The sequence below is a fragment of the Orcinus orca genome, chromosome 5, assembly GCF_937001465.1.
Source record: "Orcinus orca chromosome 5, mOrcOrc1.1, whole genome shotgun sequence".
NCBI lineage: Eukaryota > Metazoa > Chordata > Mammalia > Artiodactyla > Delphinidae > Orcinus > Orcinus orca.
In genome coordinates, this window is record NC_064563.1 from 65,415,611 (window position 1) to 65,434,552 (window position 18,942).

Genomic DNA, 18,942 nt, shown 5'->3' on the forward strand with positions numbered 1-18,942 from the left:
TTCCCTTTCTCCCATCTTCCCCTCTTCCCTGCCTCCCTATTTCCTCCCTCAGGTGACCCTTCTCTGGGCATCTATATGCAGGTCATTGCACATCTCGCCTCATACAGAATTGTGCTTCTAAGAGTCTGTACCTCCCACTTGATTGGCAGGAGTTGTATCTTTTTCACCATTCTATCTCCAATGCCTGAAACACTGCCTAGCACCGAGTAGTGCTCAGTAAATATATGCTGAGTGGGTAAATGTTCACTAAGCCATATCCATTCACGGTAGAAAAGGATGCCACAGGTCATGAATGAACGGCATTAGGTCAACTTATAAAACAGGAGGATTTCAAAATAAGAAATGTACCCTGAATAAAGGCCCTGATAGAGAAAAGACTGTAAGTATTCTGGGGGGAAAAGGTGGTTAAATTCTGAAGCAGGATCAAGGGAACCACAAAGATCTGTAATGAAAAGGATATACATTTAAATTTTAATCTGTGAGACCCCTTCTTTATATATAAGTAGGAAAGAAAGAAACTGAAGAAATACCAGGGGAAAGATGAAACTCAAACATGTTCTCATAACTGACTATATGCCCTAAGGCAGAGAGAGGTTCAGGAGAACAAGAAACAAGGCCCGTTTCACCTGAGTTTCCCCAAGGCCTGAATTCAGCTGAATATGTTTCTTCCAGTAGGATGTCCCTCTAGCTCTGGTGGGTCAAAGAAGTGGGTAGCCTTCTCTTTGTCATGCTGAGTCTGACATCCACCTTGTGGATGATTTTAACCACCAAACAAGGGACCCAAAATTAGAAAAGCTGAACCACCATAATCCACGCAGGGTGGTCTGAGGATGTCGAACTCCAAAAGTACAGGCTCAGCACACACCGAGGGAGGTTGCCACAGTTTGCAACTGGAAAATGTAAAGTCTTTTCTATGCTGGGCCATCTTCTGACGAAAGGGCAAAGATTCCTAGGACTGGAGTGTTGACTATGCAACAACTGTTCCCTTATAGCCTAAGGCCCTGCTGAGGCTGACCTCTGCACCAAAATCTGGGGCTGGTCTCACTCTTTGGAGAGTCTGAGTGCAGACCTGCACTGTCCATACAGTATCCACTGGCCACATGTGGCTACTGAGCACCTGGAATGCAGCTAGTCTGAATTGAGCTGCTCTGTCAGTTTAAATACATGCTGGATTTTGAAGACTTATTTGAAAAACGAACATAAAATATCTCGTTAAAATACAATTAATTGTACAATAGTGATTGTATGTTGAAATAATATTTTGCACAAAGGTTAAAGAAAACATTATTAAAAACTGATTTCACTTGTTTTTTACTTTTTAAAATGCGGCTACTAGAAAATGTTAAATTACATGTGTGGTTTGCATTACTTTTTTTAAAATTCATTAATTACTTTATTTATTTTTGGCTGCGCTGGGTCTTCGTTGCTGCACACAGGCTTTCTCTAGTTGTGGCGAGCGGGGGCTACTCTTCGTTGGCGGTGCGTGGGCTTCTCATTGAAGTGGCTTCTCTTGTGGTGGAGCATGGGCTCTAGGAGCGCAGGCTTCAGTAGTTGTGGCACGCAGGCTCAGTAGTTGAGTCTCGTGGGCTCTAAAGCACAGGCTCAGTAGTTGTGGCGCATGGGCTTAGTTGCTCCACGGCATGTGGGATCTTCCCGGACCAGGGCTCGAACCCGTGTCCCCTGCATTGGCAGGCGGATTCTTAACCACTGCGCCACCAGGGAAGTCCTGCATTATATTTCTATTGCAAAGTGTTTATCTAGACCAGGCGTTGGCAATTTTTCTGTAAAGGATCAAATAGTAAATATTTCAGGCTTTGCAGACCATCTGGTCTCTGTCGAATCTGCCAAACTTGGCTGTCTTAGCATAAAAGCAGTCGTAGATGACAGATAATACATAAATGAAAGAGAGCAGCTGTGTTCTGATAAAACTTGGTTTACAGAAATAGGTAGCAAGCAGCTTTGGCCTACGGGCTGTAGTTTGCTGACCCCTACTCAGAGTCTGTGTCTAAAAGGTCACTTCAGAGAATGTGCCTCTGGCCTCAGGAAGCTCAGTTGTGCCGTGGACTAAAGGTTCTGATTACACAGCTATGAGTCCAAGTCCCAAAAAAAGCCAAATTCCCTTATGTCAGGGTGATGTATTTCTGGGGGGATGGTTATAAGACACTACTACTCTGCCCTTCTGGTCCAGTGATGAGCTTAAGGAAACTGAGACATGGGTGTTAATTGCTGCTCAAAGATCAAGAAATCTGACTCAGTGAATGATTGTCAAATTGGTGTTGTGTGGGGGACAGCCCTGGTGTGAGGTCAGTGTCACATGCTAGAGCCCAGTGACTCGCCACTCGGGCTAGACAGGACTTGGATCACCTTTGCCCTTTTGCAGCTTTCTCTTGAGACCCCAGGGTGAACTCTGGAAATAATGAGGCAGTCAGAAGAGACCCTAAATTCCTAAACTCAGATGAGGGGGAGGTAGTGCAAGATTAACCATTGCATTCCCCTCTTTCCTCTTTTTACTTGTAAATCCATTCTCCATACCACAATCAGAATTATCTTTCAAAAATTAAATATGATCATATAACTTCCCAGTTTAAAAGCCCTGCAGGGGCTCTCCGCTGCATCAGGATAAAGTCCAGACTCCTCATTCGGGAGCTCTGAGCTCTTCAGGACTTGACCCTGGTCTCCCTCCAGTCTCCCACCTGCCAGTACCCACCCTTCACACTCCAGCCTCCAGCTGCACCAGTTTCCCTAATACTCATTTCCAGCCTCTCTGCCTTTGCACCTCTGTTCCTTCTGCTGAGGTCCCCTCCCTCCACTTTGTGTTCCCTGAAAACCCCTACCTAGTCTTCCAGACCAAATTTAGGCATCCTCTCCTATGAACACCCTGGCCTCCCCCGGCTGAGCTGACCAATGCCTCCTCTATGTGCCTCACACTCCCTTCCATTCTATCTGCTCTTGGACTAAGGAGCGTTTACTGGGGACATGTTTGTCTTCCACCAAACTGCCAGCACTTTGATACAGGGACTGTGACTTTCATTGTTGATTCCCAGAATAAAGGGCAAACTGGGTACCCAATGAATATTTGAAGAATCAAATTTTGCTGTTTGCTACTGAGATTGTTTAATTCCCTGGACTGGGCGGTGAAAGTGAATGAGGGAGAAAAATCAAAACAGCAGCACTAAGAAGATAGCACAATAGCAATGTATTAGGAAAAAACACTTTGAAGAGCCTCAGACAGAGACAGGGTGGCTGCTATAAGAACCACAGTTTAACTGCTGATGTCGTTTTGATCATCACTGTGTCTTAAGTGTAACAGACTCAATCTTTTAGACATACAGTACCTGTTCTTGAGATATAAATTTTAGTTTTTAGAATAGTTTTAGATTTACAGAAAAATTGCAAAATAGTACAGAGTTCCCATATACACCACACTCAATTTCCCCTATGATTAACATCTTATGTTAGTATGGTACATTTGTTACAATTAATGAACCAATACTGATACATTATTTTTATTATTAAAATAAATTATTATTAAATAAAATCTATGCTTAGATTTTCTTAGGTTTTTTTTTTTGTTTTTTTTTTTGTTTTTTTTTTTGCGGTACGCAGGCCTCTCACTGCTGTGGCCTCTCCCGTTGCGGAGCACAGGCTCCGGATGCGCAGGCTCAGTGGCCATGGCTCACAGGCCCAGCCGCTCCGCGGCATGTGGGATTTTCCCGGACCGGGTCACGAACCCGTGTCCCCTGCATCGGCAGGCGGACTCTCAATCACTGCGCCACCAGGGAAGCCCCCAGATTTTCTTAGTTTTTACCTAATGTACCTTTCCCCCCTCCCAGGATACCACACTACATTTAGTTGTCATGACTTCTTAGGCTCTTCTTGGCTGTGACAGTTTCTCAACTTCTCCTGTTTTTTGATGAACTGGACTGTTTTGAGGATTATTGGTCAGGTATTTTGTAGAATGCCCCTCAGTTGGGATTTATATGATGTTTTACTCATAATTAGACTGGAGTTATGGGGTTTTGTGGGGGAAGACCACAGAAATAAAGTGTCATTTTCCTCACACCGTATCAAGGGTACACACTATCTATATGACTTTAGACTCTTGATGTTGACCTTGATCACCTGGCTGAGATAGTATTTGTTAGGTTTCTTCACTGTAAAGTCACTCTTTTACTTCTTCCTTCCCATACTGTACTCTTTGGAAGAAAGTCATTATGGGCAACCCACACTTAAGGAGTGGGGAGTTATGCCAGAGTATCTACATAAATAATTTGGAATTCTTCGGTATGGGAGATTAGTTTCCTTTCCTCCATTTATTTATTTATTCCATCATGTATTTATATCACAATGGATTCATGATATCTATTTTATACTTTGAGTTGTACTCCAGTATTACTTTATGAATTTTGTTGCTCAAATTGTTCCAGCATTGGTCACAGGGAGTTCTTTCAATTGCCTCCTATGTCCCATCATTGTGATTTGTTTTGTTTTGTTTTGAGCAGTTCCTTACTTTCTGGCACTATAAGATGCTCTGGGATTATCTTTTTTTAAAAAAATTGAAGTACAGTTGATTTATAATACTATATTCATTTCAAGGGTAAACAGAGTGATTCAGTATTTTTATAGATTATACTCTATTTAAAGTAATTATAAAATATTGGCTATATTCCCTGTGCTGTACATATAACATTGTAGCTTATTTATTTTATACATAATAGTTTGTACCTCTTAATCCTTTACCCCTATCTTGCCCTCTTCTCCTTCCCTCTCCCACTGGTAATCACTTGTTTGTTCTTCATATCTGTGAGTCTGTTTCTGTTTTGTTATATTCCTTCATTTGTTTTATTTTTTAGATTCCACATACAAGTGGTAACACAAAGTATTTGTCTTTCTGTGTCTGACATTTCACTAAGCATAATGCACTCTAGGTCCATCCACGTTATTGCAAATGGCAGAATTTCATTCTTTATATATACACTGTATATATACACAGCGTTATATATTTTCTTTATCCATTCATCTGTTGATGGGCACTTAGGTTGCTTCCATATCTTGGCTATTATAAATAACGCTGTTATGAACATTGGTGTGCATTGTATCTTTTCAAATTAGTGCTTTCATTTTCTTTGGGCATATACCCAGGAGCAGAATTGCTGGATCATATGGAAGTTCTATTTTTAGTTTTCTGAGGAAACTCCACACTGTTTTCCACAGTGGTGGCACCAATTTACATTTCCACCAACAGTGTATACGAGTTCCATTATCTCCATTATCTTCAGTTTGAATGCCTTCATAAAAAAATTGAAGTAGAGTTGATTTACAATGTTGTGGCAATCTCTGCTGTACAGCAAAGTGACTCAGTTATCCACATAAAGACATTCTTTTTAATATTATTTTCCATTATGGTTTATCCCAGGATACTGAATATAGTTCCCTGTGCGATACAGTAGGCCCTTGTTGTTTACCCATTCTAAATTTAATAGTTTGCATCTAACAACCCCAAACTCCCAGTCCATCTCTCTCCCTCCCCCCTCCCCCTTGGCAACCACAAGTCTGTTCTCTATGTCTGTGAGTCTGTTTCTGTTTTGTAGATAGGTTCATTTGTGCCATATTTTAGATTCCACATATAAGAGAATATCATATTTCTCTTTCTCTTTCTGACTTACTTCACTTAGTATGATAATCTCTAGCTGCATCCATGTTGCTGCAAATGGCATTATTCCATTCTTTTTTTATGGCCGAGTAGTATTCCATTGACTATATGTACCACATCTTTATTCATTCATCTGTCCATGGACATTTAGGTTGTTTCCATGTTTTGGCTATTGTGAATAGTGCTGCTATGAACATAGGGATGCATGTATCTTTCTGAATTAGAGTTCTGTCCAGGTATATTTCCAGGAGTGGGATTGCTGAATCATATGGTAGTTCTATTTTTAGTTTTCTGAGGAACCTCCATACTGTTCTCCATAGTGGCTGTACCAACTTACATTCCCACCAACAGTGTAGGAGGGTTCCCTTTTCTCTACACCCTCTCCAGCATTATGTTGTTAGTAGACTTTTTGATGATGGCCATTCTGACCAGTGTGAGCTGGTACCTCACTGTAGTTTTGATTTGCATTTCTCTAATAATTGGTGATGTTAAGCAGACTTCATGGAGGGCAGGGCAGGTGCCTGCCCCCCGGGGCGGGGAGCTGGGCCTTGGCCCTCTGATAGTCAAGGCCATGTCTAGAGGATGTCTAGAGGTGGCTGTGCGCTCAGGAAGTCTTTAGGTAGCCTGTCTGCTCCTGGGTGGGGCTGAGTCCCCACCCAGTTTGCTTGGCCAGTCCCAGCACTGGAGCCTACATGCTCTTGAGTGGGGTCAGGTCTTGGTGCTAATGAGCTAGAGGAAGGGTACCACAATGGTGCCCACCCACAACAGTGTCCAGTGGTAGAAGGAACTGCCAAGCATGGTTGCAGCCAGTATCTATGTGCCCAGGGTGAGCCGCAGCTGCCCTCCACCTCTCCAGAGACTCTCCAAGACCAGCAGGTGGGTCTGGCCCAGGCTCCTATCAAATTACTGCTTTTGCCCTGGGTCCCAGAGCATGTAGGATTTTGTGTGTGCCCTTTAAGAATGAAGTCTTTACTTCCCCAGGTCCTGTGAAACTCCCTAAATTAAGCCCTGCTGACCTTCAAAGCCAAATGCCCTGGGGGTTCCTCTTCCCAGTGCAGGACCCCTGGGCTGGGGAGCCTGATGTAGGGCTCAGAACTCTCCTTTCTGTGGGAGAAACCCTGCAATGTAATTATTCTCCAGCTTGTGGGTCACCCACCTGGGGGTATAGGACTTGATTATATTGTGAGTCTGCCTCTTCTAGCCGTCTTGTTGTGGTTCCTTCTTTATGTCTTTAGTTGTACAAGATCATTTCTTGTAGGTTCTGGTCTTTTTCATTCAATGGCTGTTCTACAAATAGCTCTGATTTTTGTGTGCTCGTGAGAGGAGGTGAGCTCGGCATCTTTCTAATCTGCCACCTTGACCAATCTCAAAAATAGCCTTTAACATGTTGAGATATGTTCCCTCTATACCAAATTTGAAGAGAATTTTTATCATGAATGGATGTTGAATTTTGTCAAATGCTTTTTCTGTGTCTATTGAGATGATCATGTGACTTTTATCCTTCCTTTTGTTAATGTGGCTATCACATTGATTGATTTGCAGATCTGGAACTATCCTTGTATCCCTGGAATTAATCCCACTTGATCATGGTGTATAATCCTTTTTATATATTGTTGAATTCAGTTCACTAATATTTTGTTGAGGAGTTTTGCATCTATATTCGTCAGAGATATTGGCCTGTAATTTCCTTTTTTTGTGGTGTCTTTGTCTGGTTTTAATATCAGGGTAATGGTGGCTTCATAGAATGAATTTGGGAGTGCTCCCTCTTCTTCAATTTTTTTGGAACAGTTTGAGAAGGATAGGTATTTTCTCTTCTTTATATGTTTGGTAGAATTCCCTTGTGAAGCCATCTAGTCCCGGACTTTTGTTTGATGGGAGTGTATTTTTATTACAAATTCAGTTTCACTACTAGTGATTGGTCTGTTCAGATTGTCTATTCCTTTCTGATTCAGTCTTTGAAGATTGTATGCTTCTAGAAATTTATCCATTTCTTCTAGTTGTCCAATTTGTTAGCATATAACTGTTTGTATTATGATTTTTTTTTGTATTTCTGTGATATTGCTTGTTATTTCTCCTCTTTCATTTCTTATTTTGTTAACTTGGGTCCTCTCTCTTTTTTCTTGATGAGCCTAGATAAAGGCTTTTAAATTTTGTTTATCTTTTCAAAAAACTAGCTCTTGGTTTCATTGATCTTTTCTATTGCTTTTTGGTCTCTATTTTATTTATTTCTTCTCTGATCTTTATTACTTCCTTCCTTCTGCAGACTTTGGGCTCTTCATCTTTATCTAATTCCTTTAGATGACAGGTTAGGTTGTTTCAGATTTTTCATGTTTCTTGAGGTAGTCCTGTATCATTATAAACTCTTAGAACTGCTTTTGCTGCGTGCCATAGATTTTGGAAAGTTGTGTTTTTATTTCCACTTGTCTTGAGGTATTTTCTAATTTCCTCTTTGATTTCTTCATTGACTCATTGGTTTTTTAGTAGCATGTTGTTTAGTCTATACATGTTTGTGGTCTTCCCATTTTCTTCCTGTAATTGATTTCTAGTTTCATATATCTGTGGTCAGAAAAATCGCTTGATATAATTTCTATCCTCTTAAATGTGTTGAGAATTGTTTTGTAGCCTGGCATGTGACCTATCCTGGAGAACATTCCATGTGCACTTGAAAAGAAGTATATTCTGCTGGTTTTGGATAGAATGTCCTGTGGCTATCTATTAAGTCCAATGGGTCTAATATACCATTTAAGAGTACTGTTTCCTTATTGATTTTTCTGTCTGGATATTTTGTCCATTGATATGAGTGGGGTGTTAAAGTCACCTACTATTATTGTATTATCGTGGGATTCTCCCTTTATGTCTGTTAATATTTGCTTTATATATTTAGGTTTTCCTATGCTAGGTACATATATGTTAATGAGTGTTATATATCCCTTGTATATTCTTGATCCTTTTATCATTATACAATGCCCTTCTTTGTCCTTTGTTATTGACTTTGTTTTAAAGTCCATTTTGTCTGATACTGCTACCTTTGCTTTCTTGTTTCCATTTGTACAAAATATCTTTTTCCATCCTCTCACTTTCAGTCTGTGTGTCTTTAGCTCTGAAGTCTCTTGTAAGCCACCTATAGAGAGGTCTTATTCTTTTTTTTATCTGATCAGCCATTCTATGTCTTTTGATTGGAGCATTTAGTCCATCGACATTTAAAATAATTATTGACATATTTGTACTTGTTGCCATTTTGTTACTTGTTTTCTGGTTCTTCTCTGTTCTTCTTTCATTTCTTACCTCGTGGTTTCATGATTTTCTTTAGTGGAATGCTTGTGTTCTTTCCTCTTGGGTTTTTGTGTTTCTATTGTAGGTTTTGATTTGTGGTTACTATGGGGTTCATTCTATGTTGACCGGTAACTATAATTACTTGTTTTAAACTGGTATACTCATTTAAGTTCAAACACATTCTAAAAGAGCTACATTTTTTAAATTTCCCTTCCCCATGTTCTGTGTTTTTGATGTCATATTTTATATCTTCATATGTACCCCTTCACTGTTTACTGTAGTTATAGTTGATTTTATAATAATTTTTGTCTTTTAATCTTCATACTAGCTTATTTAAATGGTTCATCCACAGCCTTTACTATATATTTGCCTTTACTATTGGGATTTCTCCTTTCCTATAGATTCTTACTTCTTCTTGTAGCCTTTTCTTTCCATTTAGAGAAGACCCTTTAATATTTCTTTTAGCGTCCATTTAGTATCAATGAACTCTTAGTTTTTGCTCATCTGAGAAGTTCTTTATCTCTAAAAGATAATCTTGCTGTGTAGAATATCCTACATTGTAGGTTTTTCCCTTTCAGCACTTTAAATATATCATGGCCAATCCCTTCTGGCCTGCAAAGTTTCTGCAGAAGAATCAGCTGACAGCCTTATGAGGGTTCCCTTGTATATCATTCTTTGTTTTTCGCTTGCTACCTTTAGGATTCTCTCCTTAATTTTTGCCATTTTAATTATGATGTCTTAATGTGGGTCTCTTTGGGTTCAACTTGTTCGGGATCCTCTTTGCTTCCTGTACCTGGATATGTTTCCTTCCTCAGGTTTGCGATGTCTTCAGCCATAATTTCATCAAATACATTTTCAACCCCTTTCTCTCTCTCTTTTCCTTCTGGGACCCCTATAACGCGAATGCAGGTATGCTTGATGTTGTTCCAGAGATCTCTTAATCTATTCTCCTTTTTAAAATTTCTTTTTCTTTCTGCTGCTCTGATTGGGTGATCTCCATTACTCTATCTTCCAGACAATTTATGTGTTCTTCTGTATCACCTAGTCCATTGTTAATTCCATCTAGTGTGTTTTTCATTTCAGTTATTGTATTCTTCAGTTCTGACTGGTTCTTTTTTTATATTTTCTAGTTCCTTCTTTTTTTAAAAAATACATTTATTTATTTTATTTATTTATTTTTGGCTGTGTTGGGTCTTCATTGCTACGTGCAGGCTTTCTCTAGTTGCAGCAAATGGGGGCCACTCTTCATCGTGGTGCGCAGGCTTCTCATTGCGGTGGCTTCTCTTGTTGCAGGGCATGGGCTCTAGGCATGCGGGTTTCAGTAGTTGTGGCTTGTGGGCTCAGTAGTTGTGGCTTGCAGGCGCTAGAGTGCAGGCTCAGTAGTTGTGGTACATGGGCTTCGTTGCTCTGCGGCATGTGGGATCTTCCCGGACCAAGGCTTGAACCCATGTCTCCTGCAGTAGCCGGTGGATTCTTAACCACTGTGCCACCAGAGAAGCTCTCTAGTTCCTTAATATTCCCAATGTGTTCATCTATTTTTTTCCCTGGTTCAGTTAGCATTATTATTACTAATGCTTGGAACTATTTATCTGGTAAATTATTTATCTCTGTTTCATCAGTTGTTTTTTCAGGTTTTATTCCTTGTTCTTTCATTTGAAACAAATTTCTCTGTCTTCTTATTCTGCTTAACTTTTTCAGTCTTTATGAAATTAGGTGAAACAGTTATCTATCCTGGTCTTGAAGGGTTGTCCTCTGTGGGAGCATCCCTACACAGTCTGCATGTGCCCAGTAGCTTTGATGGGAGAGCTGGATCTGACATGGGCCCAAGTCACATCTTTCCTCAGGGTGTGCTGGCAGCTAGCATCTTGGTAGGTGGTGGGGCTGGAGAAGGAGGGGCTGAAGCCAGGGCCAGGTGTGAAGCAGGACTTCCCCTCTGCTCAGTGGCCATCACTGCCCTGTTGGGTGCGGGGTCAGATCCCAAATTGCTGGAACAGAGGTCCTGAGGGCTGGGTCCAAGCTGGTTCTAAGTGTGTGCTCTCCCCTTCCCCCTCCAGCATTGATACCTTTGCCCCAGGGGGGAGCAGTGCTGGAACAAGAGGTGCCAGAGTGGGCACCTGGTGCAGGCTGGGGTGTGTGCTGGCATGAATCTGTTCCTGTTTCGTAAATAAGTTCATTTGTCATATTTTAGATTCCACATATAAGTGACATCATATGATATTTGTCTTTCTCTTTCTGACTTACTTCACTTAGTATGATAATATCCAGGTCCACCCATGTTGCTGCAAATGGCATTATTTCATTCTTTCTTTATGGCCGAGTACTATTCCATTGTATATACATACCACATCTTCTTTATCCTTTTATCTGTCGATGGACATTTAGGTTGCTTTCATGTCTTGGCTATTGTAAATAGTGCTGTAATGAACACTGGGGTGCATGTATCTTTCTAAATTAGAGTTTTGTCTGGATATATGCCCAGGAGTGGGACTGCTGGATAGTATGACAACTCTGTTTTTAGTTTTTTGAGGAACCTCCATACTGTTTTCCATAATGCATGCACTAATATACATTCCCACCAACAGTGTAGAAGGGTTCCCTTTTCTCCACATCCTCTCCAGCATTTGTTATTTGTAGACTTTTTAATGATGCCTACTCTGACTGGTGTGAGGTGGTACCTCATTGTAGTTTTGATTTGCATTTCTCTGATAATTAGCAACACTGAGCATCTTCTCATGTGCCTCTTGGCCATCTGTATGTCTTCTTTGGAGAAATGTCTATTTAGGTCTTCTGCCCATTTTTCAATTGGGTCGTTTGTTTTTTGGTATTGCATTATATGAGCTGTTTGTACATCTTGGAAATTAAGCCCTTGTCAGTCACATTGTTTGCAAATATTTTCTCCTAGTCTGTAGGTTGTCTTTTCATTTTATTTATGGTTTCCTTTGCTGTACAAAAGCTTGTAAGTTTGATTAGCTCCCATCTGTTTATTTTTGCTTTTATTTCTATTGTCTTGGGAGACTGACCCAAGAAAACATTGCTGCAATTTATGTCAGAGAATGTTTTGCCTATGCTTTCTTCTAGGAGTTTTACGGTGTCATGTCTTATATTTAAGTCTTTAAGCCATTTTGAGCTTATTTTTGTGTATGGTGTGAGGGAGTGTTCTAACTTCATTGACTTACATGCATCAGTCCATCCTTCCCAACACCACTGACTGAAGAGACTGTCTTTTCTCCATTGTATATTCTTGCCTCCTATGTCAAAGATTAATTGACCATAGGTGTGTGGGTTTATTTCTGGGCTCTCTATTCTGTTTCATTGATCCATACATCTGTTTTTGTTCAAATACCATGCTGTTTTGATTACTGTAGCTTTGCAGTATTGTCTGAAGTCTAAAGGGTTATGCCTCCCGCTTTGTTCTTTTTATTCAGGATTGCTTTGGCAATTCTGGGTCTTTTATAGTTCCATATAAATTTTAGGATTATTTGTTGTAGTTCTGTGAAAAAAGTCATGGTAATTTGATAGGGATCATATTAAATCTGTAGATTACTTTGGGTAGTATGGCCATTTAAACAGTATTAATTCTTCCAGTCCAACAGCATGGGATATCTTTCCATTTCTTTGACTCATCTTCAATTTCCTTTATTAATGCTTTATAGTTCTCAGCACATAAGTCTTTCCACCTCTTTGGTCAGGTTTATTCCTGAGTGTTTTTTGGGGTTTTTTTTGATGCAATTTTAAAAGGGATTGTTTTTTACTTTCCCTTTTTTAGTGTACAGAATGCAACAGATTTCTGTATGTTAATATTGCATGCTGCTACCTTGCTGAATTCACTTATCAGTTCTAGCAGTTTTTGTGTGGAGTCTTCAGAGTTTTCTATATATATTATCATGTCATCTGCATATAATGACAATTTTATGTCTTCTCTTCCAACTTGGATACCTTTTATTTATTTCTCTTGTCTGACTGCTGTTGGTAGAACTTCCAATACTATGTTGAATAGAAGTGGTGAGAGCAGGCATCCTTGTCTTATTTCAGATTTTAGTGGGAAGGGTTTCAGCTTTTCACCATTGAGTATTATGTTGGCTGTGGGTTTGTCATAGCTTTTATTATGTTGAGATATGTTCCCTCTATACCCACTTTGGTAAGAGGTTTTCTCATGAATGGATGTAGAATTTTATCAAATGCTTTTTCTGCATCTATTGAGATGATCATGTGGCTTTTGTCTTTTCTTTTGTTGATGTGGTGTATCACATTGATCAATTTGCATATGTTGAACCATACTTGTGACCCTGGGATGAATCCAATTCCATTGTGGTGTCTAATCTTTTTTATGTGTTGTTTGATCCCACTGGCTTTTAATCCAGCTAAAGGGACTTGTCCTCCCAGTGTCAGACCCTGGGGCTGGGGCACCCAATATGTGGTTCAAACTGCTCACTCCTCAGGGAGCATCTCTGAACCTGTGTAACCCCCCTCCTCTCTGTGTCCCCTCCCAGGGCTGTGGTCCCAACCTGATTGCTTTTCTTCCCTTTCTACCTGATTCCATGTGGATCTTTCTTACAGCTTTGGTTGTGTAAGTGTCTTTCTGCCAGTCTCGTTTGTTTCCAGTGAGAATTGCTCCACTTGTAGATGCATTTTTGATGTGTTTGTTGGGGGAGGTAAGCTCTGCATCCTCCTGCTCTGCCATCTTGATCTCCCTCTCTAGGATCATTTTGTGTATTTCCTTTCCCAGGCCTAGATACAGACATTTCTCCAAGGAGCCCTGTTCTCTTCTATTGGAGAATGGTATAAGAAACCAAGATCTTGGTGGTGGGTGTGCTCATTGATAGTAGGGGTCTCATTGTTTCTATGCCTGGCATCAACTGCCCAAGGAGATATATGTGTCTATACCAAAGTGTGTATATGCATATAACTAAGATTATTTTTATATAGAGAGAGTACTAGTTTTGACAACCAAGTCATTACTCCTCAGTGGACAAAACTCTGACACAACAGCATATTTAAATATTATAATCTAGAATTTTACTCCAAACCAAAAGAAGAAAAGATGGGTTTGGGGGATTTTTTTGGTCCATCTTGGATTTTTAAAATAAATATTTCTTCTGGTCTTCTCCTTCCTCCATGTTTCTGCCTATTTCCCAGAGGTGGTTTATTAAGTTTAATTTATTTCCTGGTGGGTGGTGTGGTCAGGAAGTTTGCTGATGCTGGCCAAAATGGCAGCTGTGGCCACAAGTTTCCCTGGTTGACCTGATACACTTGTTTGAGGAGCTAATGGACATGGAGCTGGGTGAGACTGTTCTGCTTTAGGAATATGATATGAGGCTACCAATCCTGGGTCTACAATATAGCACACACACCAGATGGGCCTTCTCTCTGTCCTCTCTGCAGGGAAGTAGAAGGGTCCCTATGTCAGGGGAAGGTAGACCTGCCTAACCACTCCCAGTACCACCTCAAGATCACATCTTACCACCAAAACTCACTGGGAAGAGTCAGGGAAAGAACATCACTGAGGCACAATCCCACACCAAGCTGCCCCCACTGTATCTGGCCCACTCTGCCACCTGCCACTTGTTCAGCAAACACGGATTGGACGCCAGGCACAGACTAGGCACAGGGACACAGAGCTGGGTGAGGCTCTTGCCTCATTGCAGCTCCCAGTGTAACAGACAAGACAGACATTAAAAATAAATAGCTAGAATACAGTTTGTTATGTATCATTTTGCAGCAAAGTCTCTTAGCCTGGGTCCATGGATGGACTTCAGGGTGTCCCCCAAAATTAATCATAAAAAGTTATATATGCTGGGTATTCCCTGTCTGCTCCCCCACTATATCTTCTCCATACTGTTCTGTGTCCCAGGAAGCTGACCTCTACAGACTCCATCAGATGGGCTCACTAGATGCCCATGGGCTTTTAGCTGGATTTGGCTAGTGAGATGTACCACCAGGAAATCTGAGAGGGAGAGAGAAAAGTAGGGGTATATATTTCTCCACCAGTGGCTGCATTCCTCTGCCCAAGGCCACAGATCTTACTGGCTACCTCTCTTACAGTCACAGCTGTAGTGCTTCTTGGGTTCCCCTTTGTCTTTCAGGCTTAGGGGTGGTAACTGCTCCCTGTTTCTTTATAGCCCAGGGTGCTTCACCATCCATATTGGGTTTCCCAAATTCTGCCCATATATTTGTAAACAGTGCCTACATCAAACTCCATTCAATCATTTTGAGTGTGCAGAACCCTGAAAATATGTGAATCAGATTCGCAAAAGGGTCCATGACTCAAAAGAGGTAAAAAAGCCCCTTCTGCAGAAGTACATACAAGGTGATGTGGATCTAAGAGGAAGGTGTACTATCTATAACTCTGCTGGCTTCACAGAACAGTGCTCCACTCAAAATGCAAATCTGATCAAGTTATTCCCCTGCTTAAATCCTTCAGTGGCTCTCAGAATAAAGACCAAACTCCTTCATATGGCCAGCGAAGCCACACTTCATCTACACCTCTCTAATCTCACCCCAAAGACTCTTCCCTTGTTTTCTGTACTCTAGCCATTCTGAATTTTGGGTTCTGTACTTGTGCCAGGCTCCCTTCAGCCCTGCAGCCTTGCACACTCTGATCCTTCTGTCTGGAAAGTCTCCCCCACCTTCTCTACTCATTTTCTGGGCCTTGGCTCAAGTGAGTCTTCCCAGGGAACTTCCCTGACCCTCAGTCCAGGTCAAGTTCCTCTGTCACATACCCCATAGAACCCTGAATCCATCCTTCAGAGCACTTGTCTCAGCTTGCAACACATTTTTGTGTTTGATATTTATTAATGTCATACATAAACTGTATGACATACATACACTGTAAGTTCCATGAAGGATGGAACCACATCTACTTCTGCTCATAATTGTGTCCTCTGCATTCAGCACAGTGCCTAATACATCAGAGATGCTTATAAGTATTTGCAGAGAAATGAATGAGTGAAAGTGATATTTGAATCAGGCCATGAAGGGTCAGTTTGCCAGGAAGCACAGACCAGGAGTCTAAGAGGCCACCTGAGGGCTCAAGAGCCAGTTAATCTGCTCAGTACATCCTACATAGATTTTCTTGGGCAACAGGCAAAGTCCCCCCACATCCCTTTCCCAACCACAGGATCAAAATAACTCAGAAACGTTACCTTTACATCAAGAGTGAGCATCAGCTCATACTGGTTGTAAAACTCGTTGGGGCTGGGCAACTGGTACTCCTTCGCTGTGCCCAGGAATGTCTCAATGTCAGTCAAGGCAATGTCAACCCCCTCTCGGGACTGGCACTTGTCTACAGCTTGGGAAGCCAAGAGGTAGATTCCTTCTTCACACCACTGGCTGACCTTTTAGAAAGAAACACAGTGCCCTTTGCAGTTAGCCTGCCCACAACTCAGCCACCACAGTCCTCAGGAGGTCCAACCTCATATGGGGTCTACAAGGATTCTGAGACAACAAGGAATTGTCATGGCACAGCATCAAGTTTAGAGGTCCAACCACTATAAATATAACCATGAGGTGGACAAGCCCAAATCAATTTTACATCTGCATACTTTTCAAGGAAGTCACTTAGTCAAAAAATAAATCATATAAGCATTCTTCTTTTCTCCACTGACAGTAATTGCCACATCTCTAAGAGGAGAGAGTTGAGTATTTCTACGTTTGGTCTAACCATAGAGAAATGCAACCAGTGGCTTTTTGGGTTTACCTTCTAGGCCAATTTCTTGCATCCTAATTGGTTACAAGAGCACAGAGTAAATAATGAGGCTTTAGACCTGACTCCTACATGCCTTCCTGGGAGAGGGAATGTCTCTTTTAACACGAACACCACTGTCCTCTGTCCACATTTCCATTTATTAGCGTTTGTCTTTCCAAGGGAAGCATCTAAGAATGCAAAGCTTTTAGCTCAGAACAGCAGTACTTAAACTTTCCAGAATGCTGGAATGAAAGCAGATAAGTAATGAATTCTAATAATTCAATTTTTAAAAAACTTAGAAAAAGACAAGGGCCATTGTGCTGTCTGAATATTTGTATGAAAAAAAGCTGCCCTTGCAAGTACATCTGCATTTCCATTTACCCTGTGACCTGAAAAGCTATGTAAAATAACTGTACAGAGAAAAAAGACCAAAAGGGAGCTCTCTAAAGTAGTTATCTCTAAGTGGGAAAATTACAGGCAAATTAAATTTGTCTTTACTTTCCCTAAATTACCTACACTGAATGTGTACTACTATTAGAATAACAAAAAAATCATAAAACTATTTAAAAATGGATGATTCCCACTGTGTGGGGATGAGGAGGGGAGTGGAATGTAATTAGTGTCCATAAGTAACTTTTTTCCTCCTCCTTCCTTTATTTTTGGACTTTCAAAATAATAGAAAATTATGCTTTGATATATACTGTGAAAACTTTCTCTTTAAACATCATGCCTGTATCTGCAGAAAACACTAAGCTGGGGTCTCCTGCAGAGTCACAGCAGCTACTCACTCTCCGAGACACACACACACACACACACACACACACACACACACACACACACACACACACGCAGTCCACAGACTGGCGTTAGGCTATTATCTCTGGCAGGCCCTTCTGAGCCACTTGCTTCTGGAACAGCTACATTTCCTTGACACTAAAATCCCTTTGGCAGTGGGATGATGTAAACAGCCTGGGCGGGTGCCCCCAGCTATCAGAGAGAAACAATTGTGGAAATGGAGCATGCTGACTCACAGCGGTGAGCTCTCTGATGCCTGGGAACAGCTGACAGAGCAGGCTCCAGCAGTCACAGCCCCTGCTGACTGGCACTTGCCTCAGAGATCACTGCTGAAGGGCAGCGGGGGCCATGCCCCCTCCCCGTGAGCACTCTGCATACAGTGTTGCTGTCTAGTCTAAGGAGCCTGGGGTTTGGAATTTGTCAGTCCTCACTTCAAACCTGTGATCCCCTATTTACGCCATGTGTGGTCTTGGGCAATCTTTTACCCCAGGGTTTTTCAGTGTTGTTCATGTACTACCTGCACCAAATCACCTGGGCACTTGAGGAAAATACTGATTCCTGGGCATCATCCCACACTTACTAAATCAGAGTCTCCCGAGTGGTACATCAGGAAATCTGCAATTACAGCAAGCTCACCTCATGTACTAAATGTTGTGACCCACTGACTTAACTATGCTGAATACCAATTTCTGTCTCTGTTAAATGAGGCCATTAATATCCTCCTCATAGCTTGTCTTGAGGATTAAATAGATGACATAATTATGCTCCTGGTAGGAACATAGTAGGTGCTCAGTAAATGGTAGGAGTGTATAATGGTTATTACTTAGCCTTCTTCAAAAGGATTCACAATCTGATGCCTTTACATGAGGAGAAGCACTTTGCAACTATAGTGCTTGGTTCTCTTTACACCTGATGGGGAATCATGAAAGGCCCCACAGGGCCAGGCCAAAACACACTCCTTAAGTCTGGGTCCACACAGAGGACACGGACTTTATAGTTTATTCGAATGGGATGTGGTGGATGGCTGGGGCATTTTTGACCTTCAATACCTCTATGACTTAGAATCTGCACAGTTTTTAATGCCTCTTGAGCGCTGTTTTCACATGAAGGACTTTATCCTCTCATCTCAGGAATCGTGAGGGGCAGGGAGGGCAAGTATGATTAAGAATGTTTCACAGAACATTTTGCAGACATCATGTTCGCAGCTTTGTTTTGCTCACCTTGTCCAACTGTCTATGCAACTCCAAGGACTTTTCTAAAATGTCATGTTTTTTCTTGTTTTCATTGATGAAGTCATCACAGAGGTGCCTGAGCTCTGCACACTGGGGTCTGATGGAGTCCCCTGCATAGTGGTGGCTTTGGATGAGCTGGTCCCCAATTACTGCAAGCAGCTGGGCCTTTTCCAAGGACTCCTGAAAAGTGAACATCCACAGCCAAGCATCAGAAGCCGTGTCATGGTGAGGCTGGTATCTGCCTGGCACTGTGTGCTCCAAACTTGGACGGAGGCTACGGAGGGGCTGATCAGGTTTTAGGCTCA

The 18,942-nt window shown here is 41.4% G+C and overlaps 2 protein-coding genes across 8 annotated transcripts in view; one reads left to right on the forward strand and one right to left on the reverse strand.

Annotated features, from left to right (window-relative positions):
• Positions 1-18,942, reverse strand: part of MCF2L2 (MCF.2 cell line derived transforming sequence-like 2) — a 224,644-nt gene that overhangs the window by 107,109 nt on the left and 98,593 nt on the right. For all 4 annotated transcript variants that reach the window (XR_004476032.2, XM_012536226.3, XM_033403114.2 and 1 more), the window contains exons 11-12: positions 18,626-18,817; positions 16,069-16,260 (exon numbers count right to left, since the gene is read on the reverse strand). Coding sequence is in view for 3 of the 4 variants with exons in the window: in XM_012536226.3 (XP_012391680.2) it covers positions 16,069-16,260; positions 18,626-18,817 (384 nt within the window). In the remaining variant the exon portion in view is untranslated. The remainder of the gene's footprint in view (positions 1-16,068; positions 16,261-18,625; positions 18,818-18,942) is intronic.
• The window catches only part of B3GNT5 (UDP-GlcNAc:betaGal beta-1,3-N-acetylglucosaminyltransferase 5), a 64,158-nt gene that overhangs the window by 40,001 nt on the left and 5,215 nt on the right, over positions 1-18,942 (forward strand). For 3 of the 4 annotated variants that reach the window (XR_004476034.2, XR_004476033.2, XR_007477431.1), the window contains exon 3: positions 18,699-18,862. The exons of the other annotated variant lie outside the window; for it this stretch is intronic. The gene's annotated coding sequence lies outside the window, so the exon portion shown is untranslated. The remainder of the gene's footprint in view (positions 1-18,698; positions 18,863-18,942) is intronic. 4 annotated transcript variants of the gene reach the window in all.